The sequence below is a fragment of the Hyperolius riggenbachi genome, chromosome 2 (assembly GCF_040937935.1).
Source record: "Hyperolius riggenbachi isolate aHypRig1 chromosome 2, aHypRig1.pri, whole genome shotgun sequence".
NCBI lineage: Eukaryota > Metazoa > Chordata > Amphibia > Anura > Hyperoliidae > Hyperolius > Hyperolius riggenbachi.
The window spans coordinates 46,403,288-46,426,730 of NC_090647.1; the positions used below are offsets into that span (position 1 = coordinate 46,403,288).

The 23,443-nt window shown below is 44.6% G+C and overlaps 1 protein-coding gene across 21 annotated transcripts in view; it reads left to right on the forward strand.

The window, feature by feature from the left end:
- The window catches only part of TENM4 (teneurin transmembrane protein 4), a 1,797,006-nt gene that overhangs the window by 1,580,841 nt on the left and 192,722 nt on the right, over window positions 1-23,443 (forward strand). For all 21 annotated transcript variants that reach the window (XM_068266709.1, XM_068266713.1, XM_068266710.1 and 18 more), the window contains 3 exons: window positions 7,088-7,189; window positions 12,063-12,257; window positions 22,734-22,934. In XM_068266709.1, the coding sequence (XP_068122810.1) occupies window positions 7,088-7,189; window positions 12,063-12,257; window positions 22,734-22,934 (498 nt within the window). The remainder of the gene's footprint in view (window positions 1-7,087; window positions 7,190-12,062; window positions 12,258-22,733; window positions 22,935-23,443) is intronic.

A 23,443-nucleotide genomic window follows, 5' to 3' on the forward strand; every position in this document is an offset into this window, starting at 1 on the left:
TTGTTACGTAATGTTGTTCACGTGATCGCGGTCCTGTACCCACATCGTATTGTGGAAACAACCACTCGTTGCTTGAAAAATTGCCGTTCCTCAAGAAAATAGTTGCGAAAATCACTTTAGTGAACTGAAGCAATATTTTTTAGTATATTACCGAACTATTACTGCTGGTTTGGTAAATAACCGAAGTAACGTAGTAGCTAAGTAGCCACGGGGGGGGGGTGTATGACGAAGGAGTCCTATGATTCTAAGAGATCCGGGTGACTTTCGGGCACTCCAGTCGACAGATGGGTATAGCCCTGCACTGGAATGTGGGTGTGGTCATGGGTGGAGCCAAATTTACATGAACTTAACAGCGATTCAAGTAGGCCTACCCAGCAAAATGTTGGATGATGCCCTCCTCTTCATTAATACAAAACAAAAATGTAGCATATCACATAAAGTTATCTGGCTGGTCTGGCTTTCTGCTGAGTGAGCTGCCCTGCTGCCAGTCCCCTCCATAGCATTCCCTGACCTGCTACTGTACCCCTTACCATGCTTCCATGGAGGCACCACAACTCTCAGCATGCTCCCTTAGAAGAACCACAACTGTCTGTATGCCCCCATAAAGGCATCACAGCATCTAGCATGGCACCACAGCAGTCAGTATGCCCACATAGAGGCACTATAGTACCCAGCATACCCCCATTGCTGTGCGCTTTGGTGCCATGATGGATGCTATGGTTCCTCTGGTGCTTGCTGGATGCTGTAATGCCATGCTGGGTGCTCTGGTGCCTCTGTGGGGCATGCTGGGTACTGTGTGGTGCCATGCTGGGTGCTGTGGTGGCTCTACTCTGCCTGGGGGACATCCGGGGCACCACAGAATAGATCCGGGGCAAGTGCCACTGATCTTTGGGGCTAGCAACGCCCCTGTAAGTAGCACCCTAAGTAAATTAAAGCCTCAGAATATTACTAGCCAGCAAAAATATCCTTCTTTTCTGTTTCTAACTTTTTCCAGTTTCCGATCGTAGTGACAGAAAAGGAGGATCTGTAAATCGATGTAACTTCCATCTTCCTTTATTTGCAGAACGTTATTTTTTTTTACTAAGCTTTTTAGGCACAGTAATGTGAAATTCTGTTCCGCAACATGCGTAAGACAACCGGGATTGTAACCTCATTGCCACATCTAGGGAGCGCCTGCCAGGCCTCCACCACTTGGCAGCAGCTGCGGGGATAAAAGTCCAGGTCGTAATATCGGTACAGTCCCGAGCTATTAATGGCACTTCCACTGCGACGTTTTCATCTTCGCCGCCCTCGGCGTACAGCGAGACCCGCTCTTAAAAGCATATGCGAAATATTACATGCACATTTTCGGATTTGCACTAAATGCCCTAATAGGGGGATTATTCTTTGTTCCCTGCGCGCTCCGCTTTCTCGGCGTTCCATCTGAATCGGACACATCTACTTTGTCAGGAGCCACTTAATGGGAGCACTCGGCACTCAGAGAAAGCCAAGTTTGGAGGCTTGAGTTTCAGGGCTAATACGTACCATGTGTGGAGCTCGCCTCTGCTTAGACTTAGCGGCTTTCAAACACGGGATATGGAGGTCACTGGGGATTAAGGGGGGCTGTCTGTCTGTTTCCGACACGGCTTTCACCTCCATGCTCTGCTCCGTCCTGCAGTCCTCCACTGGAATCGCTGGTGGATCGAACAACTCTAGAATGGAGGAGAAACTTGTTCTTGAAGGTTCTTATTGATCTACGTTCTGGTCATCTCCTCACATCATGGTTCATCCAGAGAAAGAATAAGGCGTTTTCTCATTAGGCGTCTTTATATGGTCTAATCTAGAGAAACTTTGGGTTCGTGTCTAGTTTCCACCCATTCTCTGCTCTGTTTCCTCCCTTTTATAACTACAAAATGGCTGTTAGTTACCGGCAGCTCCAGGCTGGAGATACCGAACATCTCACTTGTTTTACCTCCTGCGCTACTCTTTGTGAATTGACATTTATGAGGTATTTACCTCATAGTTCGGTAATTTTAGTTTTCATGCATTAACAGCCTAAGGCTACATATACACTTGAGATAAGTCTTTGGAAAATGAAAGATCACAGACCAATTTTACCCCCTTCCATGCAGTATGAGAGCCATACTCTACACCAGGGGTCTCAAACTCGCGGCCCGCGGGCCATTTGTGGCCCTCGATACAATACTTTGTGGCCCTCGCCGGCAAAAGCTTCCTTATAGTTCGCTTCAGTGCTCCCAAGTAATCTGCCGCATCCCCGCCGCTAAACGAGGGCTGCAGACCCCCCAAATCGCCCGGGGGGCAATCCGACGGCATTTCCTGGAAGGGGCAGAGCTTTCAGCCTCTCCCCGCCCCTCTCTGTGAAGGAAGAGTGAGAGGGGCGGGCAGAGGCGGCGATGCGCCGCGATTCTGAAATTCCTTATGCGGCCCAGCCTCATCCTGACTTTGCCTCCTGCGGCCCCCCAGGTAAATTGAGTTTGAGACCCCTGCTCTACACAGCCTATTCTATGGAGCTGAACTCTCCATTAGATAAAAATCTTTGCAAGATGCTGCACACAAAGATGTTGTACACATGCAACAGATCAGTATCTGCAAAAGATCAGTTCCTGAAAAAGATCCGTTCCTGCAAAATGCATTCATAGTCTATGATATCTGCAGATCCTCATACACACCTTGTTTAACAGACATTCATCTGCAGATCAGATCCACCAGGATGGATCTGCAGATGATTGTCAGATATGCAGATGAATGTCTGTTAAACAAGGTGTGTATGAGGATCTGCAGATATCAGACTATGAATGCATTTTGCAGGAACAAATCTTTTTCAGGAACTGATCTTTTGCAGATACTGATCTGTTGCATGTGTACAGCATCTTTGTGTACAGCATCTGTGTGTGTAGCATCTTGAAAAGATTTTTACCTGATGTGGAGTGCAGCTCCATAGAATAGACTGTGTAGGTATGGCTCTCATACTAAATGGAATGGGGTAAAATTGGTCTGTGAGCTTGCCTTTTCCAAAGACTTTTATCTCAAGTGTGTATGTAGCATTAGTGAATTGACATTTCGGAAAATGTTCGTTAAAATCATTTGTTTTATACTTTACTGCATGCGGTAGTACTTACTGAATTAAAGCCATAGTAGCTGCTTACTTGTGCCATTTGTTGTTAATAATATAATAACTTCCAGGGTCGATGGGTCCTGACACATTGAAGCTGCAGTAAAATTGCTGTATGCAGGTAGTGGATGGCAATTTTATTGGTCCTAAAGGTGAGGGGGCAGCAAGCATTACCCTAGTTGCACAACATGCGTTACTGGGGTAATGCACACGTTGCTATGGGTGCATGTATTGTGCGTTACCATAGCAACACATGCATAACCCCAGCAACGCATGTAGGGCTAATAGGGTGAGCGCACTGCCCCTACTATTAGTGCCGCAAAAATTGCTGTTGCCTGCGCACGCCAAATCTACCGCTGCTTTACGCATCAGGTCCATAGTTCACATGGCAATGAACATTTATCTAGTCTATGTACAAAGCTAAAGCATCTATGTCTGTTTGGATCGCTGCTCGTAGTCCCCTTTTAATGTCTTTCAGTGACTAACAAGCCAGGATAAAGGATCTTTTCGTTAAATTGTCCCGGGGGCGCCGCGTTCCTAATGAAATCCGATTAGCAGCCCTACAAGAAAGATGATGAATTGATATTCCTCAGCCCTTCTTCATACACACAACACTTGCTGTACATGGAGCCTGTCAGGCAGAGATCTGACAAGTGGAACAACATTCTGAGAATTCATTACATGTGTGTCAGCGCGCCTGCACGGAATATCATGAATGGCTATGATGCGCGGGTCAGCCTGGTCAGTGTACCCAGTGATCACAATCACACAGGCTGACTGCAGAACGCAGGCCGGATCAATAAATTAATAGGTGTTGTAACCTCCTCGCCTCTCTCAAGTGCTCTAATGGAAGACACAAGTTCCTGCCTTCACGTTTCCCTATTTTCCTGACAATTGCGCCTGACATCTATTTAACTCTGATGGGCTCCGAAATGATAGGCTGCGGATTGCGTTCTCCGCCGCTCCGCTCTGGGAATTACTCACTTTCCCGGATACGCCGCCAGTGATGAAGCTGTGGCTGAATATTTTTGTTTTCTCTTGATATTTTTCTGATATCGGTTGGCTGCTCTTGGGGCGTCGTCATGGCAGCCATTTTGGTAGGAAAGCAGGATGTCCAGCACAGAAGCCTGGTTTTAAAAATACGGATCAGGATGTGCTGTACGTGAAATGAGGGCACCAAGCAAAATCGGGCGCAGGAAAACTGCCTATAGTAGAATATTGGTACATTTAACGATATTCTACTATTTAAAGTTTTTTAATTTTCAATAGTAAAACATCATACTAATATCTTACTACTAGTAAAAAGGCCCGGACATGGCCGCTAGACCCCCCCCCCCGCAATGTGTGCACAGTTGCGTCCCAATTGCCCATCCCCCAACGCTGTCCAAAGTATATGCAGACAGGGAGATGTTGCTTGCTTGGCAGTTGGAAAAAGTTGTGCAATTTCCCACAATGCAATGAGGTTCACAGACAGCAAACTGTCAGGTCTGGAAGCAGGGACACACACACACACACACACACACAGGGACAGGATGCAGAGACACTTAGGGCTTATTTCCACTACATGCAGATTGGATGCAGAATGGATGCAGAAAAACTGACTCCAATGAAAACCTATGGGCCTGTTTCCACTAAACGCGATTTTTCTGATGCAGATTTTCCCATAGGCAGTCATTGGAGTCAGTTTTTCTGCATCCAATCTGCGTGTAGTGGAAATAGGCCCTAAGGTATTATTACATAGGATAGCTAAACCTAACCCTACTCTCACACAGAACCCCCCCCCCCCCCCCCCGACGCCTAACCATAATCACCGGCACAAACACCGTCCTGATGTCTAACACCGCCCAACCCTCCCCCCTGCACAAGCACTCTTTGTGACCCCCACCCCCACAAACAACCTTCCTGACGCATAACCCTAAACACACCTCGCGCTTAAACACCCTACCTAACCTTAACCACCCCTGCACAAGCCCCCTTCCTGACGCTTAACATCCATAAACAAAACAATAATTATCCAACTGTGCCACCAAAAAATAAACCTGGTGTGGCTGCAGCATAATACATACTCCGAAAAGGAATAAGATCGTAGCATTTACAGATGCAGTGAGTGATGAGACTTACCTGATGTCCATCTTCTTTTGTTAGGGTCTGTAAAGCCCAATCTACACCATACGATTCTTTGTGAGATTCGATTACGATTCTATTTACGATCTAATTAAATCCAACATGTCCGATCGTGATTCGATTCGATTCAATTCGATTTGCCATTGCAAAACAATGGAGATGTTAGATTTAATCGGATCGTAAATAGAATCGTAATCGAATCGCACAAAGAATCGTATCGTGTAGATGGGACTTAGAGGAACCTCAGCCTAAACAAACGTACTGTCGTTAAGTTACATTAGTTATGTTAATTAAAATAGATAGGTAATATAATCTCTTACCCACCCTGTTTTAAAAGAAGGGAGCATGAGACACAGTTTCAACTGTCCTGTGTGCTGATCACCCTTCCCAGTTGCTAGGCAACGTGAATAACAACATAGGAAATCCCTTCATGCTTTGCACAGCATCTGGGAAAAAAGCCCGGGCAGTTTTCTTTGATGGGTGGAGCTTAGTGTAAAATGCAGCTAAAAATGCTTTGGTAAGAAAAACAAAGTTCTGATGCTGTGAAACAGTTAAAGAAACACCAAGCCTTTTCAGGGCTGCTGAGTAGGTTTTTAGTCCGGAGGTTCACTTTAAGTCTTTGGCTTTTTTTTTTTTATTTGGTGACGAGGAGTATGTGCTCCTGTATATGTCACTGCCGTCTTCACTGTATGTGAGAATGACTGTTGGCACTCCTGACAGTTGTGAAGCCAGTTGCGTGTGGTCTGATATTAGTCATGCAGAGAATCCGAAGACCGAACAACAGAAGTTGCGAAGGTGATACCTTTAATGACTATTGTGAAAAAATATTTGTTTCTTTCTTTTCAATCTTTATTTAGGAATAACCATCCCAGAACTCTGCCGCTGTCCAGTGCCATGGATTGGGAGTTATGGCAAACTTATGGTGCCAACTATCAATCCAATTTCACTGATTGACCTTCCGGACTAATAATTGTGATCGAAAAGAGAGGATGAAAAAATCATCTATTAAGCCCCTAAATGGAATACAAATGATAACCAATCCAATAATTTCACATACAATCGATCCAAAAAAAGGATCAATAATCTAATAAATTATGTGATTGTTCGTGGTCAGTTGGTCCCATCAAAAACATCAAACCTGATCCGATTGATAAAAGACACCTTTAAGTTTGCCATAACTTACAACTGTTTAGAGGCACAGTCTCACTTTCTCAGGGCCAATTTTAGAAGGAAGCCAATTAACTTATTTGTATGTTTTTGGGATGTGGGAGGAGCCTAATCCTTCTGTCTCTATTTACTTGTCCATTTGTCCCTGATGAACAAATTGTAAATCTATGCATTTTTCTCCCAAAAATGTGTTTGACTCTAAAATATATCCCTCTCCTTTTAATTGATGTATTTCTTGTTTTCAAATATTAATGTGAAGTAAAAGTAATGTTTAGAAGTGCGATTTGAATTAGAAAACTACATGTTTTGCTTATGAATTCTTTGTGGTGTGCGTGACTAAGGGTGTTGTGGGTGCGTGTCTTTTGTTCCTGTTCCAGAGGTGTGTCTTAAAGGTGTCCCTGTCTCTGGTTTAAAAATATTGGTAGGTATGCTACACTGATATGAGGCCTTTCCATCATAGTGGGAACTCTGCCTCATCTGCCTCTACAAAGCAGCAGGTTTGTGGTGTTAAAAAAAAAACGCAACATGGGACTAAGAAAACAATACGCAACCAAACTTTCAGCTAAACATTACTAGAGTAAAATAAACCTTCCTGTTATGAACCCATCTCATTGCAGAAATCACTGATACAATTTGATCCCTTGATCCTGTAAATGTAACTTTTCTCTACATTGTGTCTCGTAGAATCCGTGGACGACTGTCCCAGCAACTGCTATGGAAACGGGGAGTGTATCTCTGGAAATTGCCATTGTTTTCTCGGCTTTCTCGGACCAGACTGCGGACGAGGTAAGGCATTTTTTTTTTCAAGTTTAAGCAGACCTGTCCGATTTTAACTGCTTATTTTTTTTTTTTTTGCTCAAATGGTCCTCTAAGGCCTGGTGCACACCAAAAACCGCTAGCAGATCCGCAAAATGCTAGCAGATTTTGAAACGCTTTTTCTTCTTTTCTGTAGCATTTCAGCTAGCATTTTGCGGTTTTGTGAAACGTTTTTGGTGTAGTAGATTTCATGTATTGTTACAGTAAAGCGGTTACTGAACAGCTACTATAACAAAAACGCCTGCAAAACCGCTCTGAACTGGCGTTTTTCAGAGCGGTTTGCGTTTTTCCTATACTTAACATTGAGGCAGAAACGCATCCACAATCCAAAAAATGCCTCACCCCGGGAGTATGCGTTTCTGCAAAACGCCTCCTGCTCTGGTGTGAACCACCCCATTGAGATACATTGACCAAGCGGATCCGCAGCCGCAAGCGGCTGCAGAAACGCTGAAAAAGCCGCTCGGTGTGCACCAGCCCTAAGCCAGTTAACTTGAACACAGCTCCCTCATTAGAAATGTTCCTTGCAGTCAATAACTTTATTGGCCTTGCACTATTTCCAGCAATACTTTGCTAGTGGTGGCAGCGGTGGGATCGATACTGGATCAGATCTCTGCTGATGTGTGCGGTACAAATGAGCACACAGAATCCGATGTTACCCATGAATAGTGCGCTGGAGGTTTATGGATGTTAGCGACATTCTTTTGTTTTTCAGGCAGACACGTGGATTGAGACAGTAGAAAAATAATTTGTTCTTTTAATCACAATTGGCTATATATAGTATCACGAAACTGCCAGTGTAACATAAGTACACCATGTAATGTTCATTATAGAAACAAAAGCTATATTAACTTCAATTAGATGAGCTGCATCTCCCTGGCAACACACCCCAGCTTTGTTATATGGATGAAGTATTTTAGACTATAGTCAGGACTCAAAATGTATCCGATTCTCCAGAGAACAGCCAGTAGAACAGTTATATAACTCTAGCATTGGGAACACCGTTATTTAAAGAGGCCCTGTCGTGACATATATAGTAGAATGAAGTAAATTATTTAGGATACCCACTTTTATGCTGAGTCAGACCTGAACTCTAGCACAGCACACAATGAAGAGTCTTTATTCCACACATAGTTGCTGAAGAAATTCGCTTACATGTGTTTTGTTCTGTTTAAGAAAATCTGTCTAATTAGATCTTATCTGCAACTGTGAATAGACTGCTGAAGAGTTCTGGGGAGGCAGCTCTCCCTATAGTAAAAACTGATGCTCAAAGGACAACTGAAGTGAGGAGAACATGGAGGCTGCCATATTTTCTTCCTTTCAAACAGGGGCGCTTCTTGCCACAGGCAGTACAAGCAGTCGCCTGCATCGCTGTGCCAATCAAAAGGCGCATCTGCGGCCGCCTGTCCCTACTGCCATGTCATTTATTTTGTCCCCGTGATCCTTTGTCGGCAGCAGCAGCCAGCTATGCTACACGTGTGTGTAGCGACACTTCCGTCTCCCCTCCGCCCCCTGGCGCCAGCCGGCCAATTGACAGAGGGGAAAGCTCTGCTCCAAGACTCAGCTCTTGTGAGCAGCCACACACGCAGTGTTTACTGCGTGTGGCCACGCCCCCTAACTCCGCCCACCGCCAGTCAAGCATGGAGTTTGTCAGTTAGATGCCGATCTGGATGCTGCATCCCCCCTGAAGGTGGGCAGTCTATGTCCCCCTGCTTCCACCCTGAAGGGGCATCAGAGCAGAGAGGTGAGCAGGCAGATGGCTCAGCTGCAGGCTATGCTCCGTGCTCGGAAGGGAGAAGAGAGAGAGAGAGACAGCTACCAATCAGCAGGATGGATGGAGTGCAGGGAGGAGCACAGAAGCTGGATGGCTGACATGTGAGTAGAGGGACAGGACTGTCAGTGACACTGTGTGAGGCAGCCCCCCCCCCCCCCCCCCCCTCACCTAGTGACAGGAGCAAAGACACAGGCTCTGCAGATGGTAGTCTGCCTTATTTACATAAGGTGCCTTGCATTTGTAACAGGGCTGAAAAGTTCCTGTGTCTGAGTGCCCTGTGATTGCCCTGCTGGACTCCATCCCCCTCCCCTCCCCCTCCCAGAGCTTCAACATGCTCCCTGTGTGCTCTCTGTTAAACAAGCCCACCTGTGGTGAGACACATCTGTCTCTCCTCCATTTTTCTACATTTCTCCCTCCTATCCACCTATTTTCTTCACCACTTTTCATGTGCCTCCTCTCTGTTGTGACACTCTACCACTTTCCTGGTCTGTCTCTGTTATCTGCTACTGTCTCTCTCTCTCTCTCAGGGGTGCCTGATCCACCGGCCTCACCGAGCAATCGGTTGCCTGAGGCACTGTCAGTTTGTGTCACCTGAGGCGCAGCCAGATTGTGTGACCCCCCACGGTGAACTCGCTTGCATCGTCTAATAGACGCTGTGCCAAATTGCTGGCCGAATCCCGCAGCTCACCTCAGTCTGCAGAGTCTTCCGGCAGGCAGAGCAGGGCTACAGGAAGATGGTGTCCAAAGCCCAGCACTGGAGACTATTTGTGTCTCCAGTACAGGGCTTCGGGCGCCATCTTCCCGTAGCCCTGCTTTGCCTCTGTTAGCGCAGGACTTTCGCAGCGGCTGGCTGCAGGGAGATGACTTGATGAGCTGTGCGCTGGGAGAGGTGTCTGCGCTGGGAGAGGTGTCTTCTGCAGGCTTTTTTTTTTTTTTTTACAGGTGCATTATTTTTTTGCGACACGCTGCCCATATTATGATTGTTTTGTTGTGAAACATTGCAGCATTACGATTAGTGATACATTGCTGCATTACTATTATTTTCTAGTAAAACATTGCTGCATTACAATTATTTTTTGGTGAAACATTGCTGCTTAACAATTATTTTCTAGTGAAACATTGCTACAGTACAATTATTTTCTTGTGAAACGCTGCCCACATTACGATTATTTTATATTAAAACATTGCTGCATTACGATTATTTTCATGAAGGGGGTGGACGGGAGAGGGGAGGGAACTACGGGGGGGGGGGGGGGGGGGGGCGCCACAGGTTTTTTTGCCTGGAGTGACAAAATGGCTAGAGGCGCCCCTGCTTTCAAACAATACCAGTTGCCTGGAAGCCCTGCTGATCTATTTGGCTGCAGTAGTATGCAGCTAATATTATCAGATCGGACATGTCAGAAACACCTGATATGCCGCATGCTTGTTCAGGGGCTAGGGCTAAAAGTATTAGAGGCAGAGGACAGCCAGGCAACTGGTATTGCGTGAAAGGAAATAAATATGGCAGTCTCCGTATACCTCTCACTTCAGTTGTCCTTTAACCCTTTTAGTGCCTTCTGAAAAATTGAAACCATGTAAGACTTGGTCCTTTGGTCTACTTGCATGCACTTTGGGAGATAGTTGGACAGGGGACTTATTGTGAACAAATTATAGTCTCTGGATGCCTGGTTGGCATTATGTAGTCATGTCTATTTTATGCTACACAGGAAGCAGAAATACGATATAATTACATGATCCCAACCACACATCCAGAGACTTGACTAGCTGGCCACCTCATCCTTCATATCACATGCTGGTCCAGTTAATGGATCGGTTTAAAATAATACGTTGATCTAAACTAGTTTAGCATTGGGCTAATCCCTTTCTGTCTCCATAAGCAAGGAGATAATTACTAGAAATCTCATCCGTGCAAAAATATGAAATTTTCATAAAAAGTGTGGCAAAATTAGCCAAATTCTTAATTCGTCAAAATTCAGCATTCTGCAGGCAAATACCGAATCTCTTGTTCCGATTTTAGCGTTCCAAAGGCATTTTCTAATAAAGTCAATGCGGTCAATAGTTCTGATGATGTGAAAATTGGCTCCCAAAATGAATTTTCAGCAAACCCAGCGTTAACACAATGGCTAGGAAAGTGAAAATTGGCCTCTGATACAAGAATTTTTGGCAAACAGTGACACCAACAAGATGGCCACCCGGGATTCCCCAGTCCCCTGTGGCAACGCTAGAGTGGCAGAATTAGTGGTTTTCCACATGGATCGCGGGTCCCAGAGACCAGGGCAGGGGGTGCCCTGGACCCCCCATTAATATGAAAAACCTCTTGTTCTGCCACGTTAGTGTGGCCTCTGGGCACCAGGGAATCCCCGACGGCCATTTTGTTGACATCACTATGGGCCTAAAATTCTTGTTTTAGAAGCCAATTGTCACTTTTCCTTGCCATTGGGTTAACGCCGTGTTTGCTGAAAATTCTTGTTTCCGAAGCCAATTTTTACATCGGCAGAAAGGTACGCGAAACTTGTAATTTTCGTGATTTTACTCGGAACGGACGAATTCCGATGCAAAAATCAGAACTGTTCCTATTCCAAGAGCTCATCCCTAAAAATGACAAGGCCATCTTCGTTGATTACTGCTGACGACATCATTGTGTGCTGTAGCGTTGTCACAAATTCACAGGTTGCAGAAAATGGCTGCAGTGTGTTTGTGTGTCCGCCAAGCCTGACTCTATAGAAGGAACAAATGCATCCAATGCAGAAAGCCTGAACAGCATCCTCTAATAACGTATATATTTTATATGCTGCATACGTTTGCCTTTAATTTAAGAAAGGGGGAAAAAAAAGAAGCTGGCGTGATGCATATTAATGGCAGGGAGTAATTTTTGTCCCGATTCGCTGTGCTATTTTCCCTGCCAGAGGGTGAAGAGCTGAACGTTACCATTTGAATTATTGAAGTGATTTGTGCCGTGGAATAATTCAGCCCTTGATTCATTGTCCTGGTAAGAGGGTGAGCCAGAGTGGAGGGCGAAAATCATTTTCTTGCTAAAATTAACTTTTCCCTCCCGCTCTCTCTCCCTGCCAGCCTCCTGCCCTGTATTGTGCAGCGGGAACGGCCAGTACATGAAAGGACGTTGCCTGTGCCACAGCGGATGGAAGGGGGCCGAGTGCGACGTGCCCACCAGTCAGTGCATTGACGTCACCTGCAGTAACCATGGCACCTGCATCATGGGGACCTGCATCTGCAACCCCGGCTACAAGGGAGAGAACTGCGAAGAAGGTAAAATGGGGCCAGTGCAATCAGTAACCACAAAAACAACTGACTATTGTCTTTCCTTCCTGTTTGTTTTTCATCCTCACTTCCTGCTGTCAAGGCAGATTTTATCAAACACAGCGCTAGTGAAATTGGAGCAAAAGTGGAGCGAATGTCAAGATGAGAAGATCCTTATTGGTCGCTTTGAGCAACTGCTCCACTTTTGCATCAGTTCTGCTCCAATTTTGCACGCACTGTTTTCTCAGTGTTTTTTTCTTTATTATGCTTTCGGCCTTCTCTCACTTTTCCTCCCCCTCTTCATACCTCCCAACTTTTTGAGATAAGAAAAAGAAGCACTTTAAGACACACCCCTGTTGCCTCTCTAACTACGCCCCTGCCACACCCCTCACCATGCATAGCACAAAAAATTCAGAATCAAAAGATGTATTGTTTACTGGTCTTTTCGATCATCATTCGTTTTTCTTCATTTTAACATTTGAAAATAAGAAATATATCAATATAACTGATATAAAAATTTAGTCAGTTAAACATATTTTTAAAGTAGAAAAATCCATATATTAACACAGATCTGTACATCAGTCCTGAAAGAACGACAAATGAGGAAGAAATAGGGATTTGGTTCCAAAAGAGGGACAGTTGGGAGCTATGCCCACTTCCATATCCTTTTCTCAACTCTCCCCAACCTATCCCCCCCCCCCCCCCCCTCCCAAAAAAAAAATCCCTGTGCCCCCTGCCCCCTTTCCTTACATGCATACTGCCTCTTATTCTATGTCATTGCCTTCCACTCCCCCTACTTTCTCTGTTTCTCCTCCACCCTCCCCTTTTCCCCGCTCGTACCATCACTACCTCTTGCTCACCCCCATTACTTTGCCTCCGCTGCCACCTCCTCTCGCCTTCTGAGCTGGCCCGCCTCCCCACTTTTCTCCACCATTGTTTACTTTCAGTAGTTTTTATTGAATGGAAAACTGCATAGCTCGAGATGTCAAGTAAATCGCAATATTGAAAGAATATAACAACGTATAACAAACCATAGGTGGAAAGCTATAAGGACATTGATGCAACACAATAGCAACAGAATATCATATCTTGGTAAATATATAAAAAACAGGTTATAAAATACTTTATTGCTTAAAAGCTGTATAACATAGTGAGGATTGCCCTACAAAATAGCAGCCTAAGAGTTCCCCAGTCAATCTTCTGAACTAATGAACTAAGTTGCAGGTAAAAACACAATATAGCTGGTGACAGTGTCGGCCTGTTCAGATATGATGGCAATGGAAGAATGATGAAAACAGAAGTGATAAGAGAATTGATAAAATGAGGGAGAAGATCTAAGGGCCGGTTCACACTTGCGGTTCCCTGCCAAACGGACCGGATGACCTGACCGGATCCGGATCAGAACCGTACGGTTCTGATCCGGATCCGATCCGGATCCGGTCAGGTTGCATCAGGTGTTCATCAGGATGCGATCCGGATCCGTTTGGCAAAAGATAGTAGAAACCGAATAAAAATGTTGGGGTCTGGGAGGTCAGCAGAAGGTGGACCTGTGGAATCAGGCCCTCCGCTGTTTAGCACTCACCTCCACCTCCGACATACTGCCAACATCTCCAGCACGTTTAAAGTCACTGCTGCTCCACTCCAAAATGCTTGCCCATGTGTCCCCATCCAAAATCGCCGCTTCAATACGCATAGGAAGTGGGGTAGAACATCCGGATTTTTAGCCAGTGTGTTGTGCGCTCTCCGGTTCTCATTGGTTTGTATTGGCCGGATGGTGCAGTCCGGCTCCGCTCCGGATACGGCTGCCGGAGGAGCCGGACCAAAAAATAGCGCATGTTGGGTCTTATGCCGGAGTCCGGATCCGGTCCGGATCCGGTCTGGACGAAACGGACGCATGTGAACGGACGCATAGGCTTTCATTGCTATGCCGTGCGTCCGTTCCGTCCGTTCTGCATGCGGTCCGGCTCCGGCACGGCGATTCCGGACGGCGACCGCTAATGTGAACCGGGCCTAAAGGGAAACAAAACATAGGAAGGGCTCAGGGTTAGGGGGAAATAAAATACCATAGACCCCTACTTAAATAGATGTGGGCCTCCCAAAAAATGTCTGTATGTAAGTTGTAGTCCACTTTCCTCAATATAGGTCAGGTGGTAGGGAGGGAAGAGGACGTCCAATTTTCTGCTTTTGCCGATCTGCTGGGAATAAATACACGAGGAGTAATCTATTTAAACTAAGTTGGGAGGTTATCACTGAACAAGGGGAAGACATCTAGGTGGGGTTGTATTTTACCCAGTTTGACAGGAAATCTGTCTAGACAACTTTCAATACTTAGCCAAAGAGGCTCTCTCCACCAATGTTTGATGTCAGGTAGGATTTGAAGTGAACCAGAGATGAAGCATCCTTGTGTATTTTACCATATATATCAGTGGGAACATTAGAGAAAACACCTACCCTTCTTTCTGTTTCATTCTTCACTGCTCAGTCTGTTTGTTATCAGCCCTGATAAAATCCCTGACTGAGCATTCAGTCTGGCTTTGCTATAATGACTCAGCTATAATGATTCCTGAGCAGAGCCACAAGAGGGCAGGCTTGGGCTTGAAAAGAGAGCACAGAAGACAGACTCCACTATAAAGATTCTTGAACAAAGCCAGACTGAATGCTCAGTCGGGGATTTTATCAGGGCTGATAAGAAGAAGCAATCTGAACAGTGAAGATGAAACAGAGAGCAGGGTAGGTGTTTTCTCTAATGTTCCCACTGATATATATGGTAAAATATATGTGTGCTTCTTCTCTGGTTCCCTTTAAGAAATGTGTCCCATGACTGCTATGAACTCCCTGCTGTTCTGTACCAGTGTCTGAGTAGAGCTGTCAGATAGGAGAACAGAAATGTGTCCCATGACTGCTATGAACTCCCTGCTGTTCTGTACCAGTGTCTGAGTAGAGCTGTCAGATAGGAGAACAGAAATGTGTCCCATGACTGCTATGAACTCCCTGCTGTTCTGTACCAGTGTCTGAGTAGAGCTGTCAGATAGGAGAACAGAAATGTGTCCCATGACTGCTATGAACTCCCTGCTGTTCTGTACCAGTGTCTGAGTAGAGCTGTCAGATAGGAGAACAGAAATGTGTCCCATGACTGCTATGAACTCCCTGCTGTTCTGTACCAGTGTCTGAGTAGAGCTGTCAGATAGGAGAACAGAAATTTGTCCCATGATTCTGTTCTATGCAGCGTCACTGATACTCTGTACCAGCGTTTGAGCAGAGTTGTCAGGAGAACAGAAAATAAAGGTGTCCATACATCTAGCAATGTATGGGTCGATCAACCAAGAGATTGATCTCTATATCATCAGAAAGAGGTCTGTTGGCTGCCCATACACCACAGGTCGATTAGCCGATCGATTTCAGCATGAAATCTCCTGGAAATCGGCTTTGTGATGCTGCCTCTGCTACCTGGCCCCTCTCCCCCCAAATGTTAAGAGGCTGCAGTCACCCTTGGAAGCACTGTAAAAGCCTGTTGTCTTATTGAGGACTGCTCAAGGATTTTCTCCCGTGGGCACAGCTTCCTGTGATTAGTTTTGGGAGTCCGGTGATTGCTTTCACCATGGAGGCCGCATGAAGCAGATCTTTTACTGAACACCAGGAGCGGCTGCATGCTCTTCTGGCTGGTGGAACTCCGCTAAGAACCATCTTTATTTTACAAGAGAACACATTGATTTCTCACAGCAGGACTCGCTCTGCCCTCCAGACTTGTGATTTATAACTCAAAAGAACACTTTGGAAGCTGCTGCGGTTCCGTTGTGGTATCTATTGCCTTTAAAGTGACCTAGAGCTATTTAAACTGATAATGTGATAATAAGCCACATCATCCAAAGTTACAACAAGTAAAAACTTTGTGGCTCAGTTCTTAACCGGTCCAGAGATTGGAACGGGTGTAAATGGAACTGGGAGAAAAGCGAGATCCGCTCCAGATCTTCCCTATTGGTCAGTGAAGCCATTACAACTATTGCAAAAACAAAGAGATAACATTTAAAATACTTACTGGTACCTATAAATGTACATTTTTCACAGTAAAAGAGTGAAATGCACAATAAATTACTTTTTTCCCAAGTTGTTCCTGAAAGATTTTTTGGACTAGTCCATCTCCTCATGGGGAGCGTTCAGTTATTTCTTTATTTACAAAAGCACTAACTTAAAGAGAAACCGTAACCAAGAATTGAACTTCATCACAATCAGTAGCTGATACCCCCTTTCCCATGAGAAATCTATTCCTTTTTTCAAACGGATCATCAGGGGGCGCTGTATGACTGATATTGTGGTGAAACCCCTCCCACAGGAAACTGAGGACCATGTTTCTGGCAGTTTCCTGTTTGTGAACCTTACTGCATTGTGGGAAATAGCTGTTTACAGCTTTTTTCAACTGCCAAAAAAGCAAGCAGCAGCTACTTCCACTGATATTATTATTATTATTTAGTATTTATATCGTGCCGACATATTACGCAGCGCTGTACAGTGTATATCACCTGCCAACAGTAAAAATGTCTCCATGTGATAAATGTCAGAATGTAAATCAGGGAGGGGAAAGCTTTTACAATGGGCAAACACTGACTAAATGGTTTTTACACAATTATTGTAAATGTGAAGCACTTTTTTATTACATCATTTTCACTGGCGTTCCTCTTTAACTGCATTTGCTCAGTCCAATTGCCAAAGTAGTGTGGAAACGAGTATGGAAGCTGGTCGGCATCTTTGTATAGAACCTTTCCAGGGAGTGCTTTTGTAAAGAGTAAAGGTATTAATGAGCATCGCCCATGAGGAGATGGACTAGTCCAAAAATTGTCAGATCTGTCAGCTTTTTCTGTGAGTGACCACAACATAGGAGAAAAGCAATGTATAGTGCATTGTATATGTATGTATTTAAAATGTTACCATTTTTCTCCATGGTGGTCCTTTAATGTGAAGTAGAGCTGGACAATGATATTCTGGCTTTTATAAATATGTAATATAGATTGTAGGAAGCTCAGAAATCCGCATTCAGATCGTTTGATTGGCCCCAATACAAGCTGCATGCAATTTACATTTAATTTGCATGCAAGGGGGGAATATTTAGCATATTGTTGACTCTCTTTAATTAGGATACATTGAAGGTTGATGGGAGGTGCTTTCCACTGACACTTGGGGGCTTGCTTTTGACACTTACAATAATTTGCATATTCCTTTCCTTGTTATAGTACTGAAAACATATGTTAGTTTGGCAATTTTCTTAGTAGGCAAGCTTTGATTTTGTTACTTAAAGGAACACTATCAAACCAAGTGTTCTAAAATGACAATGTACAAATAATGTCTAAGTAGCTGTGTACACATTTTCCTACTTTTCATGTTAAATGTCAGAAAAACAAAACGCTTTAATTCCTTATGTGTTGGATTAAACCCTATTGGAACAAATTATTGTCAAAAGGGGTGTCTGCTTCAATGCAAAGCCAGTGTTTTTTGCATATCATACTACAAAATATTTTTTTCTGATAGAAAAAAAGTATGAAAAGCTGTGGTTTCACAGACAGTTACAAATGTTTATAACAGGTTGCATTTCCTTTGCTCTCTTCACACACTTCAGTCCGACACTCAGGACACGCAACTTTCTCTCACACACAGGGTTAACAGATGCACTGTGAAGTAATTCCCCCTCCCCTTATAGTTCACTCTACCAGATTAGAGCAGACTTGCTGTCAGATTAGAGCAGACTACTGTCAGTTCAGAGTGAAAGGAATTTGTTACAGTAAACAAGAGATAAGCAAATGAAATGTATACATCATTATTTACCAGCACTTATGGAACTCTCAATCCCAGGTTAAAAAACATGTTAATCGATAGTTTTCCTTTAAAAGATAATTTGCAGAGGGATAATACAGGACAGATAGATATTAAGACTTCTTCCCCACATGAGCACATCCGGAAATGTTTTGATGCGCTTTTCAGCGATGTCCGTGCGATTCCATTCATGGATCAATGAAGGGAAATTGCAATGCGTTTCCGTATTGTGGACGGCATCCATGCGTTACAGTTCCATGGTGATTCGCGATGCATGGGTTGGGACATCAGGCAGTGCAGTCTATGCTTTTCGGATGTCCCTTCAATCACGTTGCACTACATTCATGAAAATGCGGTGGAAATCGCACTAGTAAAAAAAAATCATATCAATAATAATAGTGTGGGGAAGCGGCCAAGGCGTTTCAGAGTGGAGATTCAGACAGTTAGAAAGTTACAGGGAACTTATACTGAGGATATAGATTTTTCCTTTTAAAATAATACCAGTTGCCTGACTCTCCTGCTGATCCTGTGTCTCTAATACTTTTAGCCATAGCCCCTCAACAAGCATGCAGATCAGGTGCTCTGACTAAAGTCAGACTGGGTTAGCTGCATGCTTGTTTCAGGTGTGTGTGATTCAGCCACTGCATCAGCAGGACTGCCAGGCAACTGGTATTGCTTAAAAGGAAACATCCATATCCCTCTCAGTTAAGGTTCCCTTTAAGAGAGGCACAGTAATTGACCTGAGGAATGGTTTCTTGCCATGAAACCCATTGTTGAAAATGCACAATAGACAATAACCTTTCTATAGCGCTTTTCTCCCATAGGACTTTGGCTCTCTCAGATTCAGTAATTGGTAGTAGTATAAATTTAAGAAGTTTTTACTTTGAACTCTATTTTTTGATTATTACTTCTTGACGGTAGACCCTCATTCTACTTAAAGAAAATCTATATTAAGAAAAATCGCCCCTGGAGGGTACTCACCTGGGGTGGGGGAAGCCTCCGGATCCTATTGAAACTTCCAACGTCCTCCTGTGTCCCACGGCGGCAGCAATAGAGCTCCCCGAACAGCGGGGATGTAAATATTTACCTTCCCAGCTCCAGCACAGACGCAGTAGCCGCTCTCGGCTCTGAAATAGGCGTAAATAGCCGATCCCAGTTGGGTCTGCTCTACTGTGCAGGCGCAAGCCTCCTGCGCCTGCACAGTAGAGCGGACCCGACTGAGATAAGCTATTTCCGAGCAGAGAGCCATAACGGCACCACCCGCTGGAGCTGAGGAAGGTAAATATTGTACAGACATTGTCAGCTTTGCCTTCCGAGGGGCAGACAGAGACCACCGTGGCACGGAGGAGGCCGGGGGAAGCCTCGCTAGGATCCAGAGGGTTCCCCCTCCTGAGGTGAGTACCTCCCAGGGGCATTTTTGTTTTGATACTGAGTTTCTTTAACTTTATTTAGTTTTTAGCATGTACACCCATTGTATTTTTTCAGGCGCCTTCAATTACCTACAGTTATACAAACTGACTGACTTCCTGTAAAGGTGGCCACACACCATACAATTTTTTAAATATCTGTTCAATTTAAGACTTGCAATCAATTTTTCTGACTGATTGTAACATTTCAAAAATCTGACCGATGTACCACAAATGATTGGAAACTCTGACAAAATTGCTAGGGTGTGTATATTAACACACACCATAGAATCTTTAGAAAGATTGAAGAAAAATATCTGGCATTCCGGATCGATAAAAATCGAAGAAAACGGGAAATCCAATCGGATTTTTCAGTCGAATGAAAAAAAAGATTTTTTTTCGGGAGATCCGATCATTTTTATCGAATTGCCGTAAAATTGGATCATTTTTTTGTATCGTGTGTGGCCACCTTAAAAAAAAGACCAAAATGGTTACTAAACACTAAGTCCACAAAAAAGCTCCAACTTTAGCAGGCCAGCCATTTTCATACATGCATTTAACTTGTGGCGCACATTTTTGCTACAGGCTTGCTTTAAGTGAAAGTGCACAATCCATTTATGTAACCCGTCCTAAAAGTCAGCTTTGTGGCCAAATATTGGTTCTCATACAATCGCACTTGAAACGAGTTTCCTTCAGCTGCATAACTTTGCTTTTTTTGGCGAGGTCACCCTTTTGTTTTTCCTCATCTCGGCCCCCCTCGGTTCTGAAACTTTCCTGTAAGATGCCCCTTTTTAGATCCAGTCACCCCAAAGTGGACCTTGGCCCAGTGACCCATCGAGGCCGGGCGTCACACAAAGAGAGTGTTGCTGCCAATACTGCTAGATGCCTGGCAACACAAAACAGCCGAGCCCCGAGCCAAAAAGAGGGAGATTTAAAGTAGCCATTGTCACCGAAACTCTTTTGAAAGGTTCTCATTTCAAGATGAAAAATGGGCGCAGGATTATGATAAATGGCGAGGTCTGACACACACATTCCCTCTCCTAATCCCGAGCCTGTGAGCTGAGGCAGCAGAAAGGCCTGTGGATGGGACCGAGACCCTTGTAAAAACCTGTCTCTCTCTTTACCATTGACCTTCAGTGGAGATGATTAATGGCAGTGTAATGGTGACTTGTCATCTGCTCGATGCTACGAAACTTGCTATGGTCATCCCATCTGTCGGGCTGCAGCTACGCAGCTCCTTCCCACCCACCTCCATCTCCGGGAGACTCTGAATTCCCACTGACTGCTTTTACATCCGGAATCCACACCATCCCCTCCATAAAAAAAATGCAGTAAAGAGAATCCGCGGTTCTGCTCACATATGTATGGCTAATTGAAGCTCACAGCTTGTTTGCTGCGGCGGTGCACTTTTTTATTTTATTTTATTGTACGCAGCTCAGAGTGGAGAGGGCCAACGATTTTGCCGTACAACGCTCATTAACCACTTGAGGACCGCAGTGTTAAACCCTCCTAAAGACCAGCCTGTTTTTTCCCTAATTGGCCACTGCAGCTTTAAGGCCTAGCTGCAGGGCTGCACAACACAGCACGCAAGTGATTGTCCCCCCCCCCTTTTCTCCCCACCAACAGAGCTCTCTGTTGGTGGGATCTGATCGCTCCAAAGTTGTTTATTTTTTTTTTATATAAATATATATTTCATTTGTTTTTTAATAAAAATAGCTTTTTTTAATTTGTATCCCCTGCTCCCTCCCTCCCACTGCCAGCCAATCAGGTTGATCAGCTGTCATAGGCTTCAGCCTATGACAGCCGATCACTGTCCAGCCTATGGAGGGGACAGCCATGTCATACGGCTGTCCGCAGTACAGCGCTGCTGCCGATCGCAGCGCTGTACATGTAAATAGACGGCGACTACGCCGTCTAACAGTCTCCCGATTGCCGCCCGGAGACTGAAGGAGGGGCGGAGCTCCGCCCCGAGAAGGAGATTCGAGTGCAGCCTGCGCGCGATCTCCCTCAGTAGCCGGCTCCAGGACCTGACGCCAATTGGCGTTAGGCGGTCCTGGGGCTGCTGCCGCGTCCACGCCCATTGGCATGGGGCGGTCCTTAGGTGGTTAAAGACATCAGGAGAATGTTAAAGGACAACCGATGTGACATTATGAGATAGACATGTGTATGTACAGTGTCAAGCACACAAATAACTATGCTGTGTTCCTTTGTTTCTTTCTCTGCCTGAAATAGTTAAATATCAGGTATGCAAGTGACAGTTTCTATCCAGGTCGGGACCGGGCCAGAATATTGCATAACCCTCACTAATAAGGAATTACAGCCATAAAATACCTTCCTGTCAATAAATAGCTTCCTGGAGCAGGAAAGAGATAAAAGGGTCAATAATTAATGGATTTGAGCTCTAGCATATTTCAATGTAGGTGTCATAGAGCAGAGACAATGAAACAGTAAAAACTAGATTTAAATATATAATAAAACTGTGGGATATCTAAAAAAAAAAAAGTGACTTTTAGGAGAAGGAGGATAGATACAATTGTTTTTCTCATCAGTTTATTTTCACCTCGGATGTCCTTTAAGGGAACTGGCGCATAGCTGATTGGTGCCAGAGCAACGCATACTGTAATCATGGCTGTGCCAGGCTTGGGGGGGGGGGGGGGGGGGTGGTTGGATTGTCCAGCAGAGTTGGACCGCCCTATGACAGTATCCAAGAATAATAAACTTAAAGGGCAACTCTGCAGTGTGAAATTCTTTCAGTAAAATAAAATGTAGTCTTGAGTGTATTACAAACACTGCAGCTGTGTGTGCATTAATCTGATATGACACAGGTGAGGGATGCTTAGTTTGACACTCAATAACAGACAAGTTTTAAAGAGAACCCGAGGTAAGATGGATATGGAGGCTGCCATATTTATTTCCTTTTAAACAATACCAGTTGCCTAGTAGTCCTACTGATCCTGTGTGTCTAATACTTTTAGCCATAGACCCTGAACAAGCATGCAGTGGATACTCTGACTTAGGTTTTACTGGATTTTGTTTGCTTGTTCCAGGGTTTTGACTCAGGCACTACTTATGCCTGAAGATCAATGGCCTGCCAGGCAACTGGCATTGTTTACAAGGAAATAAATATGGCAGCCTCCATATACCTCTTACCTCTGGTTCCCTTTAAGAGAATCTAGTAAAGGGTTTTTGCTATGGTTTTTAGGTTGTTTTTTTTTAAATGAATGCGTGGTATGGGTGCTATTATGAATCTAACTTTATATTGTGGTCTCCTTTTCAGTGGATTGCTTGGACCCCACGTGCTCTGGGCGAGGAGTCTGCGTGCAAGGGGTGTGCCATTGTGCCGTCGGCTGGGGCGGAGCAAGCTGTGAGAACCCGCGATCCACCTGCCTCGACCAATGCTCGGGACATGGGACGTACCATGCGGAGACCGGCGTCTGCACGTGTGACCCCAACTGGACCGGCCATGACTGCTCTGTTGGTAAGGAGGAAATGTTGGTCTTCTGTTTTTATTGAGTGCTTTGTTTATGGTTTGTGATCTTTAGTCAATGGGTTCTTCCTTGAAAACATTATGATTGATTTACCTAGATGGGAGCCAATAGAAATGAAGCAGGAGTATACCAATGGCTCAGAGCAACCAATCAGATTCCTTGTTTCCTTTAGCATCTCAAACCTAGCTGGTTCCTCTGGGCCATTACAGTTGCCATCTTTGTGAATGCCTTAATAAGTCAACCAAAGTTGTCCCCTTTTGCTCCCATCTATATGGTGGCGGACATATATATTTATTTCCTTTTAATAAATACAGATTGTCTGGCTGTCCTGCTGATCCTCTGCCTCTTATGCTTTTAGCCATAGGCCCTGAACAAGCATGCAGATCAGATGTTTCAGACTGAAGTCTGACTGGATTAGCTGTAGGCTTGTTTCAGTTGTGCGATTCAGACACCACTGCAGCCAAAGAAATCAACAAGCAACTGGTATTGTTTAATAGGA